The sequence below is a fragment of the Chelonoidis abingdonii genome, chromosome 9, assembly GCF_003597395.2.
Source record: "Chelonoidis abingdonii isolate Lonesome George chromosome 9, CheloAbing_2.0, whole genome shotgun sequence".
NCBI lineage: Eukaryota > Metazoa > Chordata > Testudines > Testudinidae > Chelonoidis > Chelonoidis abingdonii.
This window is the reverse complement of record NC_133777.1, coordinates 10,524,303-10,541,228: the sequence shown is the minus strand read 5'-3', so window position 1 is coordinate 10,541,228 and position 16,926 is coordinate 10,524,303. Positions and strand designations below refer to the sequence as shown.

The window sequence follows — 16,926 nt, the reverse complement described above, 5'->3', positions numbered from 1 at the left end:
TAGTTATCAGATGCTCTCTCCTTTGAAGCAAGTCCCCTACCAAGCTTATCTCTCCACTTATAAAGATACATTGGAATCAACACTAGATAAGAAACAGACTTGGAGAATGCAGGCAACACAGAGTGTGGTGGGAACACCAGGAAACAGACAAGTTAGAGACTACAATGTGTTCAGAACCTCCAGAACTAGATGATGTTGCTGCACTTTTGCGTTCTAATTATTCTGCTGGACACACTGAGGGTAACTCAACTTCCATTAGAAGTGGTTGTAAAGTTTGTTCCTATTACAGGATTCCTGATGACCTGGAACAACTGCTCTGCACTGCTATGGGAAAGACCCAGGTTATAGAGCAACCTCCCCCAGCAAACCATGCTGAGAGGCTTAACGAATTGACCAAGCCCTGCCATGGCCAAATGCCAGTCACAATGGCCAATACATAAAACAGTTTGTGAGGAAGCCACACATCTCTGCACACTGGAACACAGTCACAGTGGCAGCCTACTGGAGAAGGGGAAGACAGTCATGGATATGGCATACGTAGTATGAAAAGCTGGGCCCAGTTCACTCTTAAGAGGTCTACGAAGGGAAACAAAGTGAAAATAAACAACCGAACAACAAAGGGTTTTTTATAGGACTGCCCCAGAGAAAAAAATGAGGAGATGCCAGAAATGGTACCTGCATCACTCAATGCTCATTATTTCAGGCAGCTGTCCAGTTAAAATAAACAATCACAGAGATGCAGATTGCATGGAACGGACCATACTGAGGAGCTGAAGGTTTTTTAATTTTGGCAGCAAAAGGACATCGCACCCTCTGATGCCAGAGTAATTTAGTTATTTTTGGAGAAATGAAAGATAACTACGTAGTCCTTTTTATGCATTCTGCTCAACAGAGAGTCAAAATGTACACATAGTTCTAAAAGGCAAGGGTATTAAGATTCAGGAAAGGAGAGACCAAACACACTATAACTTAAGGCAGGCACCTTGCACCATAGTTCTGACCTTTGGCATCATTTGCTATTCCAGTCCTTGACCTTGTGAGTAAAGACTTCTGCCAGTCATGCAATTGGCAGGGACTATCCTGACCATCTTTTTTTTGAGCTATGCACAAATGAGGACTAGAAGGAAACCTGATGACTCATTTTCACCTGTAACGTAAATCGCATTTGATAGCCTTCGGCACTGAAAGGCAACTTCTTTAACTCACCGAATGCCAGAGCCAAAATAAAGGAAATATTTTTAATAGTGACAAACTAAATTCCAGTTTTTAATCCACCATAAATGACAGAACAGGGGAACAGAGGGAATACACAGTATTACCCATCAATAGTTCTGGTGGAACTGCATTGATTTTAACAGTTATGCCAGGCATTAAAATGGCCCATTGTGTTTCAGACAGGGAAGCACAAGCACACTCTGAAGTATTGAGATATTATCTTCCAAGCTCAGCAGATCATCATCCTCCCTGTCTAACCAGTACTCTGCCCTCATCTTTCAGGCGGCTGGATTAACACTGCCTCGCACATCTGCACTTACTTTGCTCTCTGAATGTAATTTTACTTCCATGTTACTTACATTCATGATACATATTAAATTAAAAGCATACTACACTAGATACTTTGAAAGTAACCTTTGGCACTGCTATATTCTTATCTTCATCCTACTGCACAGACCTTTCTCTATCATCTTCATGGTAGCTTCCATCATGCTCCAGAATCTTTATCTTCATGTCTATAATCTCCCCGGATATCATCTGGACAATTTTTAATATAGAGTTTAAAACTATTTTAAGAATACAGATTCCTCCAAAATATCTCCTTCATTCCTCCCCCAATATTCCTCTTCAGTATGCCCATGTTGGAGCAACACTCCTGTCAGCCAAGGAGGAGTGGCTATCACTTTGGGTAGGGGCCAGAAGGGTATTAGGTGCTCACATCCCCCACTCACAAGCTAATTTGTTGTCTTGATTTTTTCCTTTTAATTTTTAATAATGAGACTAACAGCACTATCTATAGTTAGATAAAGTGGAAGCAGTTATTGTGCAAGCTTCCTCAACATCGTTTAGCAATTAACCTCAAGCATGACCAACAACCCTCCCTCCCCCATTCTAATCCTATTTTTATAACCCTGCTATTATAATCCTGATGATTATACGATTATAATCCAGTTCTGCTGATTCTTAGTTTAGGGGACAGTATATCATATGGTACTTTTATTTATTGTAATTAGAGATGTGCCTGAGCTGCAAAGTTGGGATTTGGATCTGATTTTTCCCAAATGCTTGGCCCAGAACTTTGGTTCAGATCAATGACTAATTTTAATGCTGTAATATTTCTTATTAAATCATTCTCCAACTCCCTGTGTGCCTTTGGTTGGGCAGGTGACACACTATAAAGTTATTAATATTTTATATTTTGCCTTTGTGTTTTATTTTTAGACTCACTACAGCATGTTTTGCCCAACATGCATCTCCTCTTGATACCTGGTCCATCAGGGACAAGCACTGGTAAACTGGCCTAAGGGTATGTCTATACCACAATCAGGAGGTGTAACTGTAGATCATGTAAGCATATCTGAGCTACCTTTGATCTGTGTACCTGTCCTAGATCAAAGCTAGCTCGAGTGACAGTAGCAGCGTATCTGCAGCAGCAGTGGCACAGACTAGCTTCTTGACCCTGGGTACACACTTGAGTGGCTAGCCCAGGTTCACGCCCTTGCTAGCTTGCGCTCATGCTGCTGCAGCTTCACAGCTATTGTTACTCAAGCTAGCTTTGATCTAGCTAAAGCACAGCAAGCTTGGGTATGCCTACATGAGCAGCAATCACAAAACCAGACATGTATGCAGACACACTGCTCTGACTATGTCTCACTCTTACGACATCCTAACACCTCCTAACTGCTACCATTAATCTGTCTCGGTCATACTGTGAACCAATGCCCCTGCACTACTGGATTATTTTCACATCAAAGCACTTTCTTTATTTGCAGCACACATTCTAGAGTAGTCTACGTAAGTGACTTAAATGTGCACAAATCAAATATCCAACAATCTCTATACATGTAATGTTGCCAGGAGAAGGAGTTCAATTTTGGGGGTAAAGAAATGGATTTTCTTTTATGAGGAATAAACGCTAGAAATTCTTTTCTGAGCTTTCAATTGCTCTGCTTTAAAATGTTTTGCTTCGTTTTCAAACAGCTTTAATATTTGGTTTCCCTGTAAAGTAAAAAGTATTTCTTTGTTCTGTTTGACAATGAGAGCGTTCTTTTGATTTAGTGTCTCTTTAGAGGGATCCTGTTTTGGTGATACAGGATGGGAATTTAAAACTCTAATTGAGATAGATGCCTTTTGTTTTCCTCATTAAAAGCCCATCAATTCAGAGTGATAGATCTACTATGGAAGCAACATGGGCATGACATGCGTGCTGTGAAGTCAACAGAGGTAGCGTGGAAAAGCAAATCCACCAGCATCTAAGTTATGAGACAAACAATAATTTACATGCAATTGTTTTCCATCACTTAGGATAGTATACAAAGTATATACCAAAAACATATACATGCACCCATCCCAAAAGAAATAAACATACTTTTTCCCCACAGCCTCAGATTTTGCCAGCAGGGTTTGGAGACGATGAATCTGAAGTATAAAAAATAGATTGCCTTAATGGACACAGAAAAGACTTAACTATTGGAAAGCTCAGAATGCTAATCTACTATGCAGCGTCTGGTAAGTGAAAATAAAAGTAAGATCCTTGTGGCATTAGCACAGGTAACAATGCCATGGCCAAAAAAGAGTATGGTCCTACTGGCATTAACATGGATGCTCTGCTCAGAGCTGTACACTGTATCAGTTTCATTATTTGCCTTGTTTAATTAAAAATAGGTTTTCTGCTTTACATCAAGGCTTTTACAAGTACATCTAGTTAGTGCTTTTATATATATACAAAACACACACGTGTCTACTTGACTTTCACACATAGACAGGTACAGCTGGGCTCTAGGAAACAAGTGTAAAACTATTCAGGGTTTCTACCTAGAATCTATAATTGAACCTCTCCTCCCGTTTACACGGGCAGGGGCCTCACCAGATGTACCTCCTCATAGTAGGTCTCCATAGCAATCCTCATCTCTTCCAAATTAGTGGTCTTCACATCTGTCTGGAATTTACTGAAAATGGAAGAAGACAACAGTAACCTCAGGAGATCTTGTAAGGAAGGAATGACCATTAAGGTTTAAAATATCTGGGAAAGGTATGGTGAGAGTCATATGTGATTATGACTTAATTCATCTTTCCCAATGAGTCAGAGAATCTAACTCCATAAGAAAATGGATGTCCAATTCCCTTCCCCCTCTTGTCCAATATATTTCCTTGTCCCAAAAGAACCATACTTGATAGTGTTGTCTTGCTCTTTGCATTGCTGTTCCAGCTTGAGAATCTTCTGCTTCAGTCTATTGATTACCTACCGAAAGGAAAGAACACGGTTCATCAGTTCTAGAGAAATCTCAATCTCCAGTCAGAATTCCTGTTTCCCAGGAATCCCACTTCATCTTTCTAAATCCATCTAATGAGAAATATTTAGCCATATGTATAACAAGACAAACAAATGGTAAGCATTACTGCTATCCTTAGAGGGAGAGAGTTAAATCAGATGCCTAATAAACAGCTAGTTTAAATATAACCACATTAAGAGCTGAGTGCAAACACTACTAATACATAAGCATACAATCACAGAAATGTAAGGTTGGAAAGGACTTCAAGAGGTCATCTAGTCCATCCCCATGCTGAAGCAGGACCAAACACATCTAGACCACCCAACAGGAGTTTGTCTTACCTGTTCTTAAAAACCTCCAATGATGGGGATTCCGCAACATCCCTTGGTAACCTATTCCAGTGCAAAACTATCCTTACAGTTAGGAAGTTTTTCTTAATATCTAACCTAAATCTCCCTTGTTGCAGATTAAGCCCATTACTTCTTGTTCTACCTTCAGTGGACAAGAAGAATAATTACTCACCATCCTCTTTCTAACAGCCCTGTCTAACAGCCCATATTGGAAGACTTATCAGGTCACCTCTCAGTTTTCTTTTCTCAAGACTAAACATGTTCAGTTTTTTTAACCTCTCCTTAAAGGTCAGGTTGTCTAAACCTTTTATTACTTTTGTTGTTCGTCTCTAGACTGTCTCCAGTTTGTCCACATCCTTCTTAATGTGTGGCCCCCAAACAGGATCCAGTACTCCAGCTGAGGTTCATCAGTGCTGAATAGAGTAGAACAATTATTGTCCATGTCTTACACACAACTCTCCAGTTTATACGCCCCAGAATGATCTTAGCCTTTTTGGCAATGTTGGCTCATCTTCAATTTGTGATCCCCTATAACCACCAGATTTTTTTGCAGTACTGCCTCTTGGCCAGTTATGTTCCATTTAGAAGTTGTGCATTTGAATTTTCTTTCCTAAAGATAGCACTGTGCACTTATCTTTAATGAATTTCACATAGCATGTAGTCACTAAATAAAAACAAACTTTGATAATTGCATCCATTCACTATTAGGGGGTGTGGGAAAAAAGAGGTGGAGAGTGCAAACGTACATCTACTCTGCTAAATTCAGGGCCATGAATAAGCTGATGTATTGATGCAAACACATTCATCCTGAGGATGAGAAAAGGCGCTTTGAATTGCTGTTAATTCTAGACCTTTGTTTCAGGTCTTATATTTGGCAATAATGAAGACATCACTTATATGATTGCCTAATGAAACTGTATGGTCTCCTCCTGTATCTCGGATATTCTTCTAGCAGTAAGCGTTCAACTGGAAAGGAGAAAATCATATTTGAAGGTGAAGGTGAAGAAACAATTACCCATCTAGTATCGTTCTTCTCTGTCAAAGTCTGGGCAAAATCAGAGCCCTGTAACAGAAGATAACAAAATCAACTTAGTTTTGTTAAATTCTTCTTCAGCTTCCTCCCTGCAGATTTTCCTCCTACCCTCTAGCCCAGGAACATGTTCTTACACTTATCTAAGGATTTTCTGTGCCATCCATTACAGTAAACACCAAGAATTTCTCTTCTAGGCTCACTAGTCTTACAATTGGGTTTTCCTTCTGCTCTACAGGTGAGGAGGCAGGACCATATCTGCCATTCACTGTGCACAGGGCGTGGCTCCCCACCACCAGGTAAATAACTCAGTATGTGGGCTTAAATTTGCCAGTAGAAAAGACCATTATCTTCTCCTAAATAAACCCATCTATAAAATATGACATATGCTGTAAGTTGTCCTTGAATTTAATTTTGTGCTTCCAGTTAACGGATAGACTGGAACGGCAAACTTGAATACACAGAACAGAAATCATCAGCTGTATCTCTGTCTTAGGCAAGCTCGCCATTACTACAATTGAGATATTCAGAGTAGAGAAATGATGGGTGCAGGGGCAGGCCTGATTTAGTATTCACTTGCTTTTGCAATGATAGCAGAGATGGTTACCTCCTGTCCTCCCCTACCATACTTACCTTGAAAGTTCCTAGAAACCATATTCAGGTTGGGGCCATCATGTTACAGACTTTTCATGTCTGAGACATGAGTTTCCCTTACTGACTCAGAGCAAGCTGACCTTTCAGTTTGACACTAAAAATTCAAAAACACCATTTTCACTATCTTGCACTAATACTGTAAACTAACATCCTGCTGTCAGCTATGCTACTGGGAAAGGTTACAAGACTCACCCTGGAAGGATCCAACAGCTGCTCAATTTGTCGATCCTTCCTATTGTTCTCCTCCTCCAGTCTTCGGATCTTTGTTTTCATCCGATCCCCCTCACTTTTCTGAACCTGTATTGTCTAAAATGGAACAAAAAAAGAACAGGTTCATCTACAAATTCTGCCCAAGTTCTCCAGGCTTTTACAATTAACTCACTCTTGGACACCAAGAGCAACCCAATTAAAATAGCTAGCATTCATGATGAGGGAAAAGCAAGGAGAGGACCATCATGTTGGATTAGGACTGATTGAGAGGGGAAGTTGCAGGGTATGGAGAAGAGGGGGGAAAAAAAAGACTTCAGTGGAAGGGCAACTTTACTGGAGCCACTGGAGCAGCCAAGATGATTGTCTACTAGTACCTCCATCTCAGCTCCTCCCTCTAACCAAGAGCCTGGCTCAGCTTTGCCCAGGAGTCAAGCCCAATCCCATCTTCATGTACACACAGACCCAACTGGCTGACTTTTACTCACTAAAAGAATAATCAGGGATTGCTATGGAAATTCAAGTGGCAAAGGAACCAACCCCAATCAACCTTTTCAAAGTCCAGGTAGGGGTTTGTTCAGTCTTTTGGGTATACTACATGGCCTCCCACATCAAGAAGACTGACTATCACACCATTAGTAAAATGAAATATCTTTAAATAGGCATGGTTTCAGTTCAGTCCATACATTACTGAAGTGAAGAAGCTCGGTGGCTCTTCCAGGTATAGGCACTAGAACCTGCTGATCTGGTTAGGGCTGGGTACCCACAGATGGATGAGGCAGAAAATAGGACTTTTTCTATTCAAGTAGCAAAGCAACTGTACCTTCTTCAGTTCAATAATATCATCATACATATCTTCCTTTTCTTTGTAGTCAGGTGTTCCAGGGATGTAGCCTACAGAAAGAAAGACACAAAATAAGGAAAACTCTTGACAAAAGGAAATCTAAAACAGGCATTTCTTTTTCTGAATGACAATCTCATAGATAATAAATAATGCTTTAAGAGCATGAATTTGAATTTAGACAATTAAAAAAAATAAACTGAAAACAGAAAGAGTTTCAGCTGCTGCAGCTGTACCTGAACCCCCTGTCAGATTTTGGGGGCAATTTTTTCTTTAAAAAACAACAACAACAACCCTCTCTCCCTGCAATTGCTGTATGAAAGATCCACACAAAAACAAGACAAACTAATGGACCATATAATGGAAAATACTGAAATCAACAACTTACAAAAGCCACACAATACTTTGGTGGAAAAAAAAGAAAAATGTGTACTTTTGTAGCTTTCTAAGTTATAGGAATCTTAGGTGTTACTTGTAACAAAATTTTCAGATAGAAGTGTAATTTTTAAATAATTTACTGCTAAAAGGAGAAAAAGCAATATTCAAGTGTGTGTGCTCCTTTTGATTTTCTCATATAATCAAACTGATTTTTACATAGTAACATAATGTATCACAAACACTTTATAGAGAGAAGTAACAAAAGAAGTCAATACTTTACACAGAATTTCAGGTAGGCAGATGTCTTATGTACTTAAGTAGCTAGAAATAAGGAGAGCAAGCACCATGTGACCAGACAGCTCACAGAGACTGTGATACAGCATGGCCAGAGGGCAGCATAAGAGTGTTAGCAGGGGGCCTTATTCCCTGCCAAGGGAGGAAGGTTTGCTTTAGATTAACTAGAACAGCTGTGGCCAACTTAGGCCCTGACTCCAGTTAGAGCCCTTACTCCGAATAGAGCACCTAGATCTTCACTTAGACACCTGATCCGAGTCATGGATATAAATCTCCTGCTTCAGTCAGACAGGGTTGGTAGTGTTGAAGGAGAAAGTTGGATTGGAGCCAGATTGTAGATAGAGAAGAGTTTGTCCAGAGAGAAATAGAAGGTTTGGAGAAGTGCTGCGCGTGGAGTGGGAAGACCCAACAGAACCCTAGGTAAGGAGGCCGCAGGACATGTGTATTAGAAAGAGGCAAGAAGCCTTCAACAAGCTGATATGGTATGAGAGGGACAGTAACCCAGGGGAAGAACCTGCAAGTTCAAGTGGTTCACCAAACCCGGCGCCCTTGGGTTGGCCTGGAGTAGATGGGCGGGCCCAGGATCTCCCTCTCATCCCTCCTCTCAGGACACTAGGATATCGATTTCAGAACTGGTTCAGAGGCAAGCAATAGCGCCCTGAACCTACCCCAGAGAAGAGAACGCGCGAGACCCAGCAGAACAGTACCGGCAAGTTGCCACAAGAACCACCTTTTGAGAGTTTGTTCTATGGGTTAAAACTAGAGGAGTTCCTTACTGAAGCAAGGACCTTAAACAAAACAATGTTGCCTAATTTCTGAGCTCACCATTGCTAGAAGAACGAGCATGCTTGGGCTTTTTCATGCCTAGAGCTTCCTTTAGATATTCTGGAGTGCTGCTGGAAAGGTTAGTCTGTGCATGTGACACATCAAATTCCGATTTCAGGGCCTGGCTCATACCTGCTAGTAATGAGAAAAAAAAAACAGATAACTATACATTCAAGTCACCCTGAATGAATGCAACAGCAAAGCCCAGAACAGCTCTGGCTGCCTCTACGAACCCCCACTAGAAACAAGTACATCCAAAAACTAAAGAATTATGTAAGTCGAGTTCATTCCCAACAAACGAACCAGACACCAACTAAGTAAATTCCAGCTAGGCATCTAATCAAGGACATATTTCTGTTTGGACGCATCACAGAGCCTATAGGTACTCAACACTGAAGAGAAAGTTATGCAAATATTCATCAACCAGCAAAAATGGTCTTAAGCAAACTTTTAAATGTAAAACATTTATGGTGGACCAAATGCAATCCTGGAGTAAACAAGATTAATTTATACTGGACTGAATGGAAGCTGAACCCGCTTAAATCAGGACTGCATTATATACCCTATGAAATTTCACTTGCAGATGTGGATGGAATTACTACACTGATACCTTGCTTCAGAGATCCTAGCCACATCTGCCTTGGCGTTTTAGTCATTGGGTTCTCATGCTGCATGATCCCTGTTCCCTTCAAGGACCTCCAAACTGCAGCCTTTTTAGGATACAGGTATGTGCTGGAGATATATGGAGATTCTGAGGCAAGAGAAAATATTTCATAGCATTATTACAGTTGATGTCACAAAACAATTTTCTCCTTCTTGAACATAATCCTTGATACAGTCTTCCGAATTATCAAAATACATTTTATAACACCTTAAATGCTTAGCTCTTAAAAACAACAACAGAAGGCAAGTGGAACATAGCCACATCAAAATAAGAAAAAAGTCCGCCTTCCAGAAATAGTTGATACAGAGATGAGTAAGTTTAGAAAAAGAGGAATAATCACGACTTAATATATACCGACATATTTGTATGTACACTTTAAACACATCTATGCACCCGTAAGAAATATACACACACCTAAATTAATAAATTGAAATGATCTATTAAAAAGAGAGTATACATATATGCTTTACCTACACAAAAGATGGCTCAACAGAAGAGAACACTTTTACATGTGCAAGTTTGTCACAGCCTTTATGACATCAATAAAAGCATAGTCAAAAGTGATGTCACAAAGGCCATGATAGAAATAAAAGCGTTATTTTTAAGACGACTTGATCATATAGTCATAGGTAGTCCAGAAAGAAAAAAGCATTTGTCGGTACAAAGAAAGGGAAGAACCTAATCAAAACCTAGCACGTTAGAAAAAGTCTACTGTTTAGAAATATTATATACTGTTTATAAAACACATAAACATTAGGTATGAAATACAAATTCCCAAAAGATAAACTTTAATATTAGACAGTTTACTGGGAATGGACTTAAAAAATGAATAAAAGTTTTTATCTGCAGTTTACAGACATTAAGGATTCTATAACAACAGGGGACAGTTTCCTTAACCGCAGAATTATAGTGCTAAATGAAAAATGGAATGGCTTAAATCCTTCTGCAGCCTCCATGACCCAAATACTCTGCAACCCACTAGGTCCAGTGGATGTTAGGATGCACTGCTTCAATACTTTTAGACCCCAAAACTTTGGATCTCTTTCTGCCCAGGAACAGCAAAGGACCCAGCATTTCTTCAAGGAAATAAAAGGCAAACAGTGATTTTATCTGCAAACTGCTTGCAATCACAAGGGAAAAGTGCATTACTACTCAGTTAGTGCCTAGCACAAGAATCTCCAGAAAACTGTAAACTCCTATCCAATGCCTAGAAAAGTCAAATGTCTCTTGTTATAGGATATAACACTCAGCTGGGAAGGCTTCACGTTCCATAGAGACTCACAGATGTTCTTATTTTGGGCATCTCTTCAAGGTGTTGTGTTCCAGGGAGATCAATCTCATTCAGGACAAAAAAAAACAGAAGAAAAAATATGGTAACACTTACTTGGTGACTTTGGGGGTTTATGAGAAGTTTTCTTCTTCCGTTTCTGGAAGAAAAAGAAAAATAGGCTTTCTGTATTCAAACTCTCCCATTTCCTAAAACACCTCAGCAAGTAATCTGAAAAACAAACTGCAGCCACTTCTAACAGGGAATCAACAGAGACCTAATATAACAATATCAACTTGTCTAAGAAACAGGACTGTAGTGCACGACTACATGTAGAACAAAAGGGATTCAACATAGCTATCCCAACTAGTCTAGTTTTACCAAAGTTCAAATGCCACTGTAGCAGATTACAGCAAATGAATGAAAATAAATGCATGGCAAAACAAAGCATCCCACCACAATTAAGGTGCTGCCCCACAATGGTGCATGCTACAAAGCCAAAGCTACCTATTTTTGCTCATTTATTGAACAACTCTGTGAGGTTTACCTGTCCATTTTAAATATGGGAATCAGCAAGTCCTTAGAGGTGCAGGACTATTACAGGGCAGAGAATGGAGCTTACAGTTCCCTAAAAGATGGAAGAACTCTTACTTGTTCCATTCAACTAGAGCGTACTAAACAGACAATTTAGGGTCCCTTAACCTGATGGTATTGAGAAATTCCCTGAATGTCATTTACAAACTGTCTCAGACCATGCATGAGAATTTTGAAAGACCAATAATGTTTGGAATTACTGGAGCCCCCACATGTTAAATTCTTTGTTGAAACAATATAGTTAGCTCTACTTTCTAAAGTATCTATCAATAATCAGCAAACATAACTGGAATATGCTGTGTGGGATACGAGCAGATTCTGAGAAGTTTTTTTCAAGTGTTTACAAAAAGCACATTGATGATAAAACTCACCATCTCTGTGTCAGATTTGTAGGTTACAGCAGACAGGCTGTCATCTCCCTGGGGAATAGATATGTACAGTATAACCTTTTCTGCTCTTTAGAAAGTTGGTTAATATTTAGATCACCAGAACTTAAATAATACCCGTTTTTTATAACAATCACTGCAGTAAATTCAACTGTGTACTTTGTCACTGCATTTACAAAGAGAGTGCAGTTGGGAAACATTTCCTAAAGAGGAAGCCTCTGCAAGATCTGACTCTAAAATGTTGAAAACCTGGGCTACAGCAACCTGGACTGCTTATTCACAATATCAGACAGCATCAGTAGGTGCAGAATGAAAAATCACTGCAGAGTGATAAATCAATTTCAGAAAAGGTAGTAACATATAAAGTAAATGACAAATGTCCATTGAAACCCTAACATTTTCCTAAGCATGTAATAAAAATCTCACCTTTCATTAAATAACATTTCTATTATTATTTTTAAATCATCGCCACATTTTCTTTGACAGATAGTGACAATGCTGGGTGGGATGGCCAGAGCAGTTGGCAGGAAGGCCAACTTCATATCTTCATGCCTGCTTTTCAGTCCCTTTAGTCTAATAAAAGAGTATGATGTACCTGTAAGCCTCTCTCTCAAGTAACTCTGCATTTAATAAGTAGTAACTATTTTTCAGTGTTCGTTATATTCTAAATGCAATATGACCAGAGATGCTCATATTAACCTTAACACTCTCCCACTTACAGGCTCTCCAAAGAGTACTGGGTGGCTAATTAGTTCAGTATTAATACCTTAGCACTTATACACTGCTTCACATTTTCAATTGCAACATTAAGCAACCTTCACAACAGCTCTGAGAGGGAAGTATCACCCTCCTCATTTTAAAGACAAGGAACCAGAAGCATAGCAAAGTTCAGTGATTTGACCAGGGTTAGACAGTGAGTCAGTGAAAGAGTCAGCATTGGAATTCAGAGAGAAAGGACTGTCCAGTGGTTAGGGCACTTATGAGACCCGTGTTCAGTTCCCTACTCTGCCACAGATTTCCCTTGTGACCTTAGGCAAGTCACTTTGCTTCTGTGCCTCAGCTTCCCTTCTGTAAAATGAGGAGAACAGCACTTCCCTACCTCGTTGGGTGTTTGGAGTATAAACACACTAAAGACTGTCAGACACTAAGGTGATGGTGGCCATACAAGTATCTAAAATAGGTAGATGGATAAATTTCCCATGTTTATCCCTTCAGATCACAGTACCTGAAAATAACTATTGGTTTAACATTGTGCCAACATAGAAGAGTACGATTTCTTCATACTGAGGCAATGGATGATCTTTGCCTACTTGTCATATACGAGTATATCCAGGACAGAAGGAAAGTTTGGAAAATTTCAATTTCATATGATTTTCATGTTATGTTGCCCTTGCAGAAAGGGCCATGCAATTCATTTCCGCTTGCTGCTGGCTTCACTGGTGCTTACAGATGCAGCTCTGTTCCTAGGCAAGATCCAGATCTAGCTCATTGTGAGAAGCAGGAGAAGAGGTAAAGCAGATTTTAAAGTGTTGGCTGACAGGAAAGAAGGCAGCACAGAAAATATTAAGAACAGATAAAGCAGCTTTTCGGCCTGGCTGAGTGCAGGTAGGCATACATTTTATACACTATGCCATACAATTTTTAATTTCCTGGGTCAATGTTCCTAGCAGCATACTGACAGGTTACTTTTGTTATTCTTGGGGCATTTTATCACACTGCTGGATATCACTATGAAACTCCATCGGCTATATTAGCAATTAGATAGGGAACAGCAGCAACGAGGAAAGATAAACAACAGTGGATAAGAAGCAAAACTAACTAATGTGCATATAAATCTTCAATGGATAGAATCTCCTACTCCTGAAAACCTGCATCTCCCTAAACAAAAGAGAGAGATAGAAAGACTGTGCCAGATAATAATAAAACAGTATGGCTTTCAGCACATGAACTCAAGAAGTCTAGTGCAATGGAGGTGACAGGGAAGTAATTTTACAGATAGGACACTAAAGCACAGACAGAGGAAGAGTTCGTCCCAAGGTCAAGAGTGAGCTCGTGGCAACAAGGGCATTAGCACCCAGGAGCCCTTACACCGAATCCTAGAAAAAGTTTTACCACATATTTGCGCATCCAACACTTCACAACATTTTGACTGAACTGCCACAAGTTTCAAACCCTCATTATATGGCATCTTCACAAAATGTGCAAACCTTGCTACAGTGTGAGGAGGCATCTACACCGAGCTGCTGAGAAATATCGGATCAAGAGGAGTCAAACCACCCGGTCACCTCAGTACCTCAGCGCATGACACTGTCATCACATCCATTTAGAAAAAAAATTTAATCCTGTTTCTTGTCAGCGGGGAAGGAAGAGCACAATATCACTGGAGTCTTCTCAAGAGGTGCTCAGAAACTATGGTGATGGGTGCCAAAATAGGAACTGAGCTAGATAGTTCCTTATCACACTCCATGATGTCAAAGCCCTTTGATGTCACCACAGCATGCACAATCCCAGGCACATCATATTAAGAATGCATAATAAGGTGTGCAGTGTCCTCACTGACATGATGATGCCCCACTTTACATGCAACTGGAGAGGAGGTTGTACTTGCCCCAGGGACCCTAGGGTAGTGGGCATCCTAGTCCTACCCTTCAACGCCCACAGCCTCTCCACGCCACACCACACCACACATCTGCCCCGGTCCCATTGTCCTCCATCCCCATAAGTCTTGGTCCTGTCCCTGCCCCAATATCTCCCTCCCCATCTGCCCTGGTCCCAGTCCCAATGTCCCCTGCCCTGGTGCCTCTACCTCCTTCCCATCTCCTCCTGTCTCAGACCCACTGTCCCACAACCCCTGTCCCAATCCCAGTGTCTCTGGTCCCACTGCCCCCCTCCCCATCTCCCTCAGTCCCGGTCACACCACTGCCCCCTCTCCCCATCTCCCTTGGTCTCACTGCCCCCACCCATCTCTCTCGGTCCCAGTCCCGCTGCCCCCCCTCTCCCCTGGTCCGGGTCCCACTGCACCCCCTCCCCATCTCCCTCAGTCCCAGTCCCACCACTGCCCTCCTCCCCATCTCCCTCAGTCCCACTGACCCCCCTCCTCATCTCCCCCGGGGTGGTCCACCCCCCCCATCTCCCCTGGTCTCACTGCCCCCCCCCATTCTCCGGTCCCAGTCCCCACTGCCCCTCTTCCATCTCCCCGGTCCCGTCCCACTGCCCCCCCTCCCCAATCTCCCTCAGTCCCACTGCCCCCCCTCCTCATCTCCCCCGGTCCACTCCCCCCCATCTCCCCTGGTCTCACTGGCCCCCCCCCCCAATCTCTCCCGGTCCCAGTCCCACTGCCCCCTTTTTTCCATCTCCCCGGTCCCGGTCCCACTGCCCCCCCCACCCCATCCTCAGTCCACTTCCCCCCCATCTCCCCCGGTCCCACTGCCCCCCCTCCCGATCTCCCCCGGTCCCGGCCCCTCTTCCAGCCGCTCCCATTCCACTCCCTCGGTCCCCTGCTCACCAGCTCCCCCTCCGTGGCCGCCTCGCTGGTCGCTAGGGACATGGCGCGAGCGGCGCTCAGGGAGCGGCCGGATCACAGGAGCCGCTTCGGGGGAGCGGGCTCGGCAGGGGCATGTCACCAGGCGGGAGGCAGGACAGGGTGGCCTGAAGGGCAGTGACCGGCGGTGCCAGCCTGGATCGAGCCCCCTCCCCTCAGAACTTCCGCGTTTCCGAGTCCACGGCAACCAGCCGCGGCAGCCGCGCCAATACCCGGATGAACAGGGCACGGGACGCCCGGGCCAAGGGTCTCTGCGCCCGGCGTTTGGGGAAGCGGCTTCGTCAGGGGGCTGGGACAACCAAGGGTTTGCTCAGAGTTGGGAGAACACAGAGCAGGGGAGTAACGAGGTGAGCTGGGGAGCCAGCAGGCAGGGGCTGGGGAAGCCCTACTGATGGGGTTACCCAGGCGAGGGCCAGACACCCACACAAGGGCCCCACGCAGAATCTAGCCTGGGACCCTCCTGTGGGCCCTCCCCAACAGGGCCATGGTCAGACCCTGATCCCCATGGAGGGCTGGTTCTCAAGGGCCCTCGCGGGCGCCTGATGCTGGCACTCAAGGCCATGTACAGATGGCACCGGTGGGTCTTCATGTAGTCTGGCCAATGGCACAAAGTCTGGTCTTTTTCTTACAGCCCCAGGTCCAGATATCAAAGGATTAAATATGAATCTCTGCCCGCCACCAATTCCTTGTGTGGCCGGTGGACAAGTCAGTCAGCTGCTCTGTGTCTCCTTTCTCCATCTGTAAAAGCGAGTTAATACCTCACTCCTGTGTGTGTGAAACCTAATTCATTAATATTTGTATGGTGCTTTCAGATCCTCTGATGGAAAGCACCACTGAAGTGAAAAGTATTATTGGTATCCTTGTTTCTATTATTCCCCTTTATATATTTTTTTCTTTCAAGGGTTGCATCTTGCTGCAATTGAGACACAGATGACTGTGTCTACACTCCAAAATTCCCCCATTACTACCTACCACCAGTTCTACCACTGGAAGTGCTAGTGTATACTGCACTCTTGCAGAGTCCAATGTGTATTTTATCACCTTGTTGTCTAACCCTACTCAGAGAAGTTTCAAATGACCTTATGGTAAAAAAGCCAGCACTGTTACTCATTTATGCCAGTGCTCTTATAGTTGATACCAATAGTGGAACTGAGCTAGTAGTAGCAACAGTGGGAAAATGTTGGGGAAAAGGGTTATTGTAGGCATAAGTATCTTTAATTTCCTAAGGCCCAAGCACAGGACCTGTTGTGGGACAGTGGCAATGACAAGGGACACAAGAAAACTAGCCTCGCTGCACTTAACGTTACTACAACATTTAAATTACACTTCTATAACTGGTTTCCAGATTCCACGTCTAGTGTTGATAATTTACACCTCAAGCTTGCGTGGGGCTAGCATTCTCTCTCAT

The 16,926-nt window shown here is 42.5% G+C and overlaps 1 protein-coding gene across 4 annotated transcripts in view; it reads right to left on the bottom strand.

Annotated features, from left to right (window-relative positions):
• The window catches only part of IQCE (IQ motif containing E), a 42,895-nt gene extending 27,139 nt beyond the window's left edge, over positions 1-15,756 (bottom strand). Inside the window, exons 1-11 of one of the 4 annotated variants that reach the window (XM_032766147.2) lie at positions 15,483-15,756; positions 11,963-12,010; positions 11,115-11,157; positions 9,677-9,817; positions 9,067-9,201; positions 7,552-7,622; positions 6,714-6,827; positions 5,853-5,900; positions 4,386-4,456; positions 4,091-4,163; positions 3,584-3,633 (exon numbers count right to left, since the gene is read on the bottom strand). In XM_032766147.2, the coding sequence (XP_032622038.1) occupies positions 3,584-3,633; positions 4,091-4,163; positions 4,386-4,456; positions 5,853-5,900; positions 6,714-6,827; positions 7,552-7,622; positions 9,067-9,201; positions 9,677-9,817; positions 11,115-11,157; positions 11,963-12,010; positions 15,483-15,524 (836 nt within the window). In that variant the 5' untranslated portion in view covers positions 15,525-15,756. Of the gene's footprint in view, positions 1-3,583; positions 3,634-4,081; positions 4,164-4,385; positions 4,457-5,852; positions 5,901-6,713; positions 6,828-7,551; positions 7,623-9,066; positions 9,202-9,676; positions 9,818-11,114; positions 11,158-11,962; positions 12,011-15,482 lie in introns of all 4 variants that reach the window. The other 3 variants (XM_075069183.1, XM_032766144.2, XM_032766145.2) reach the window with 3 other exon arrangements.
• Positions 15,757-16,926: the final 1,170 nt, after the last annotated feature.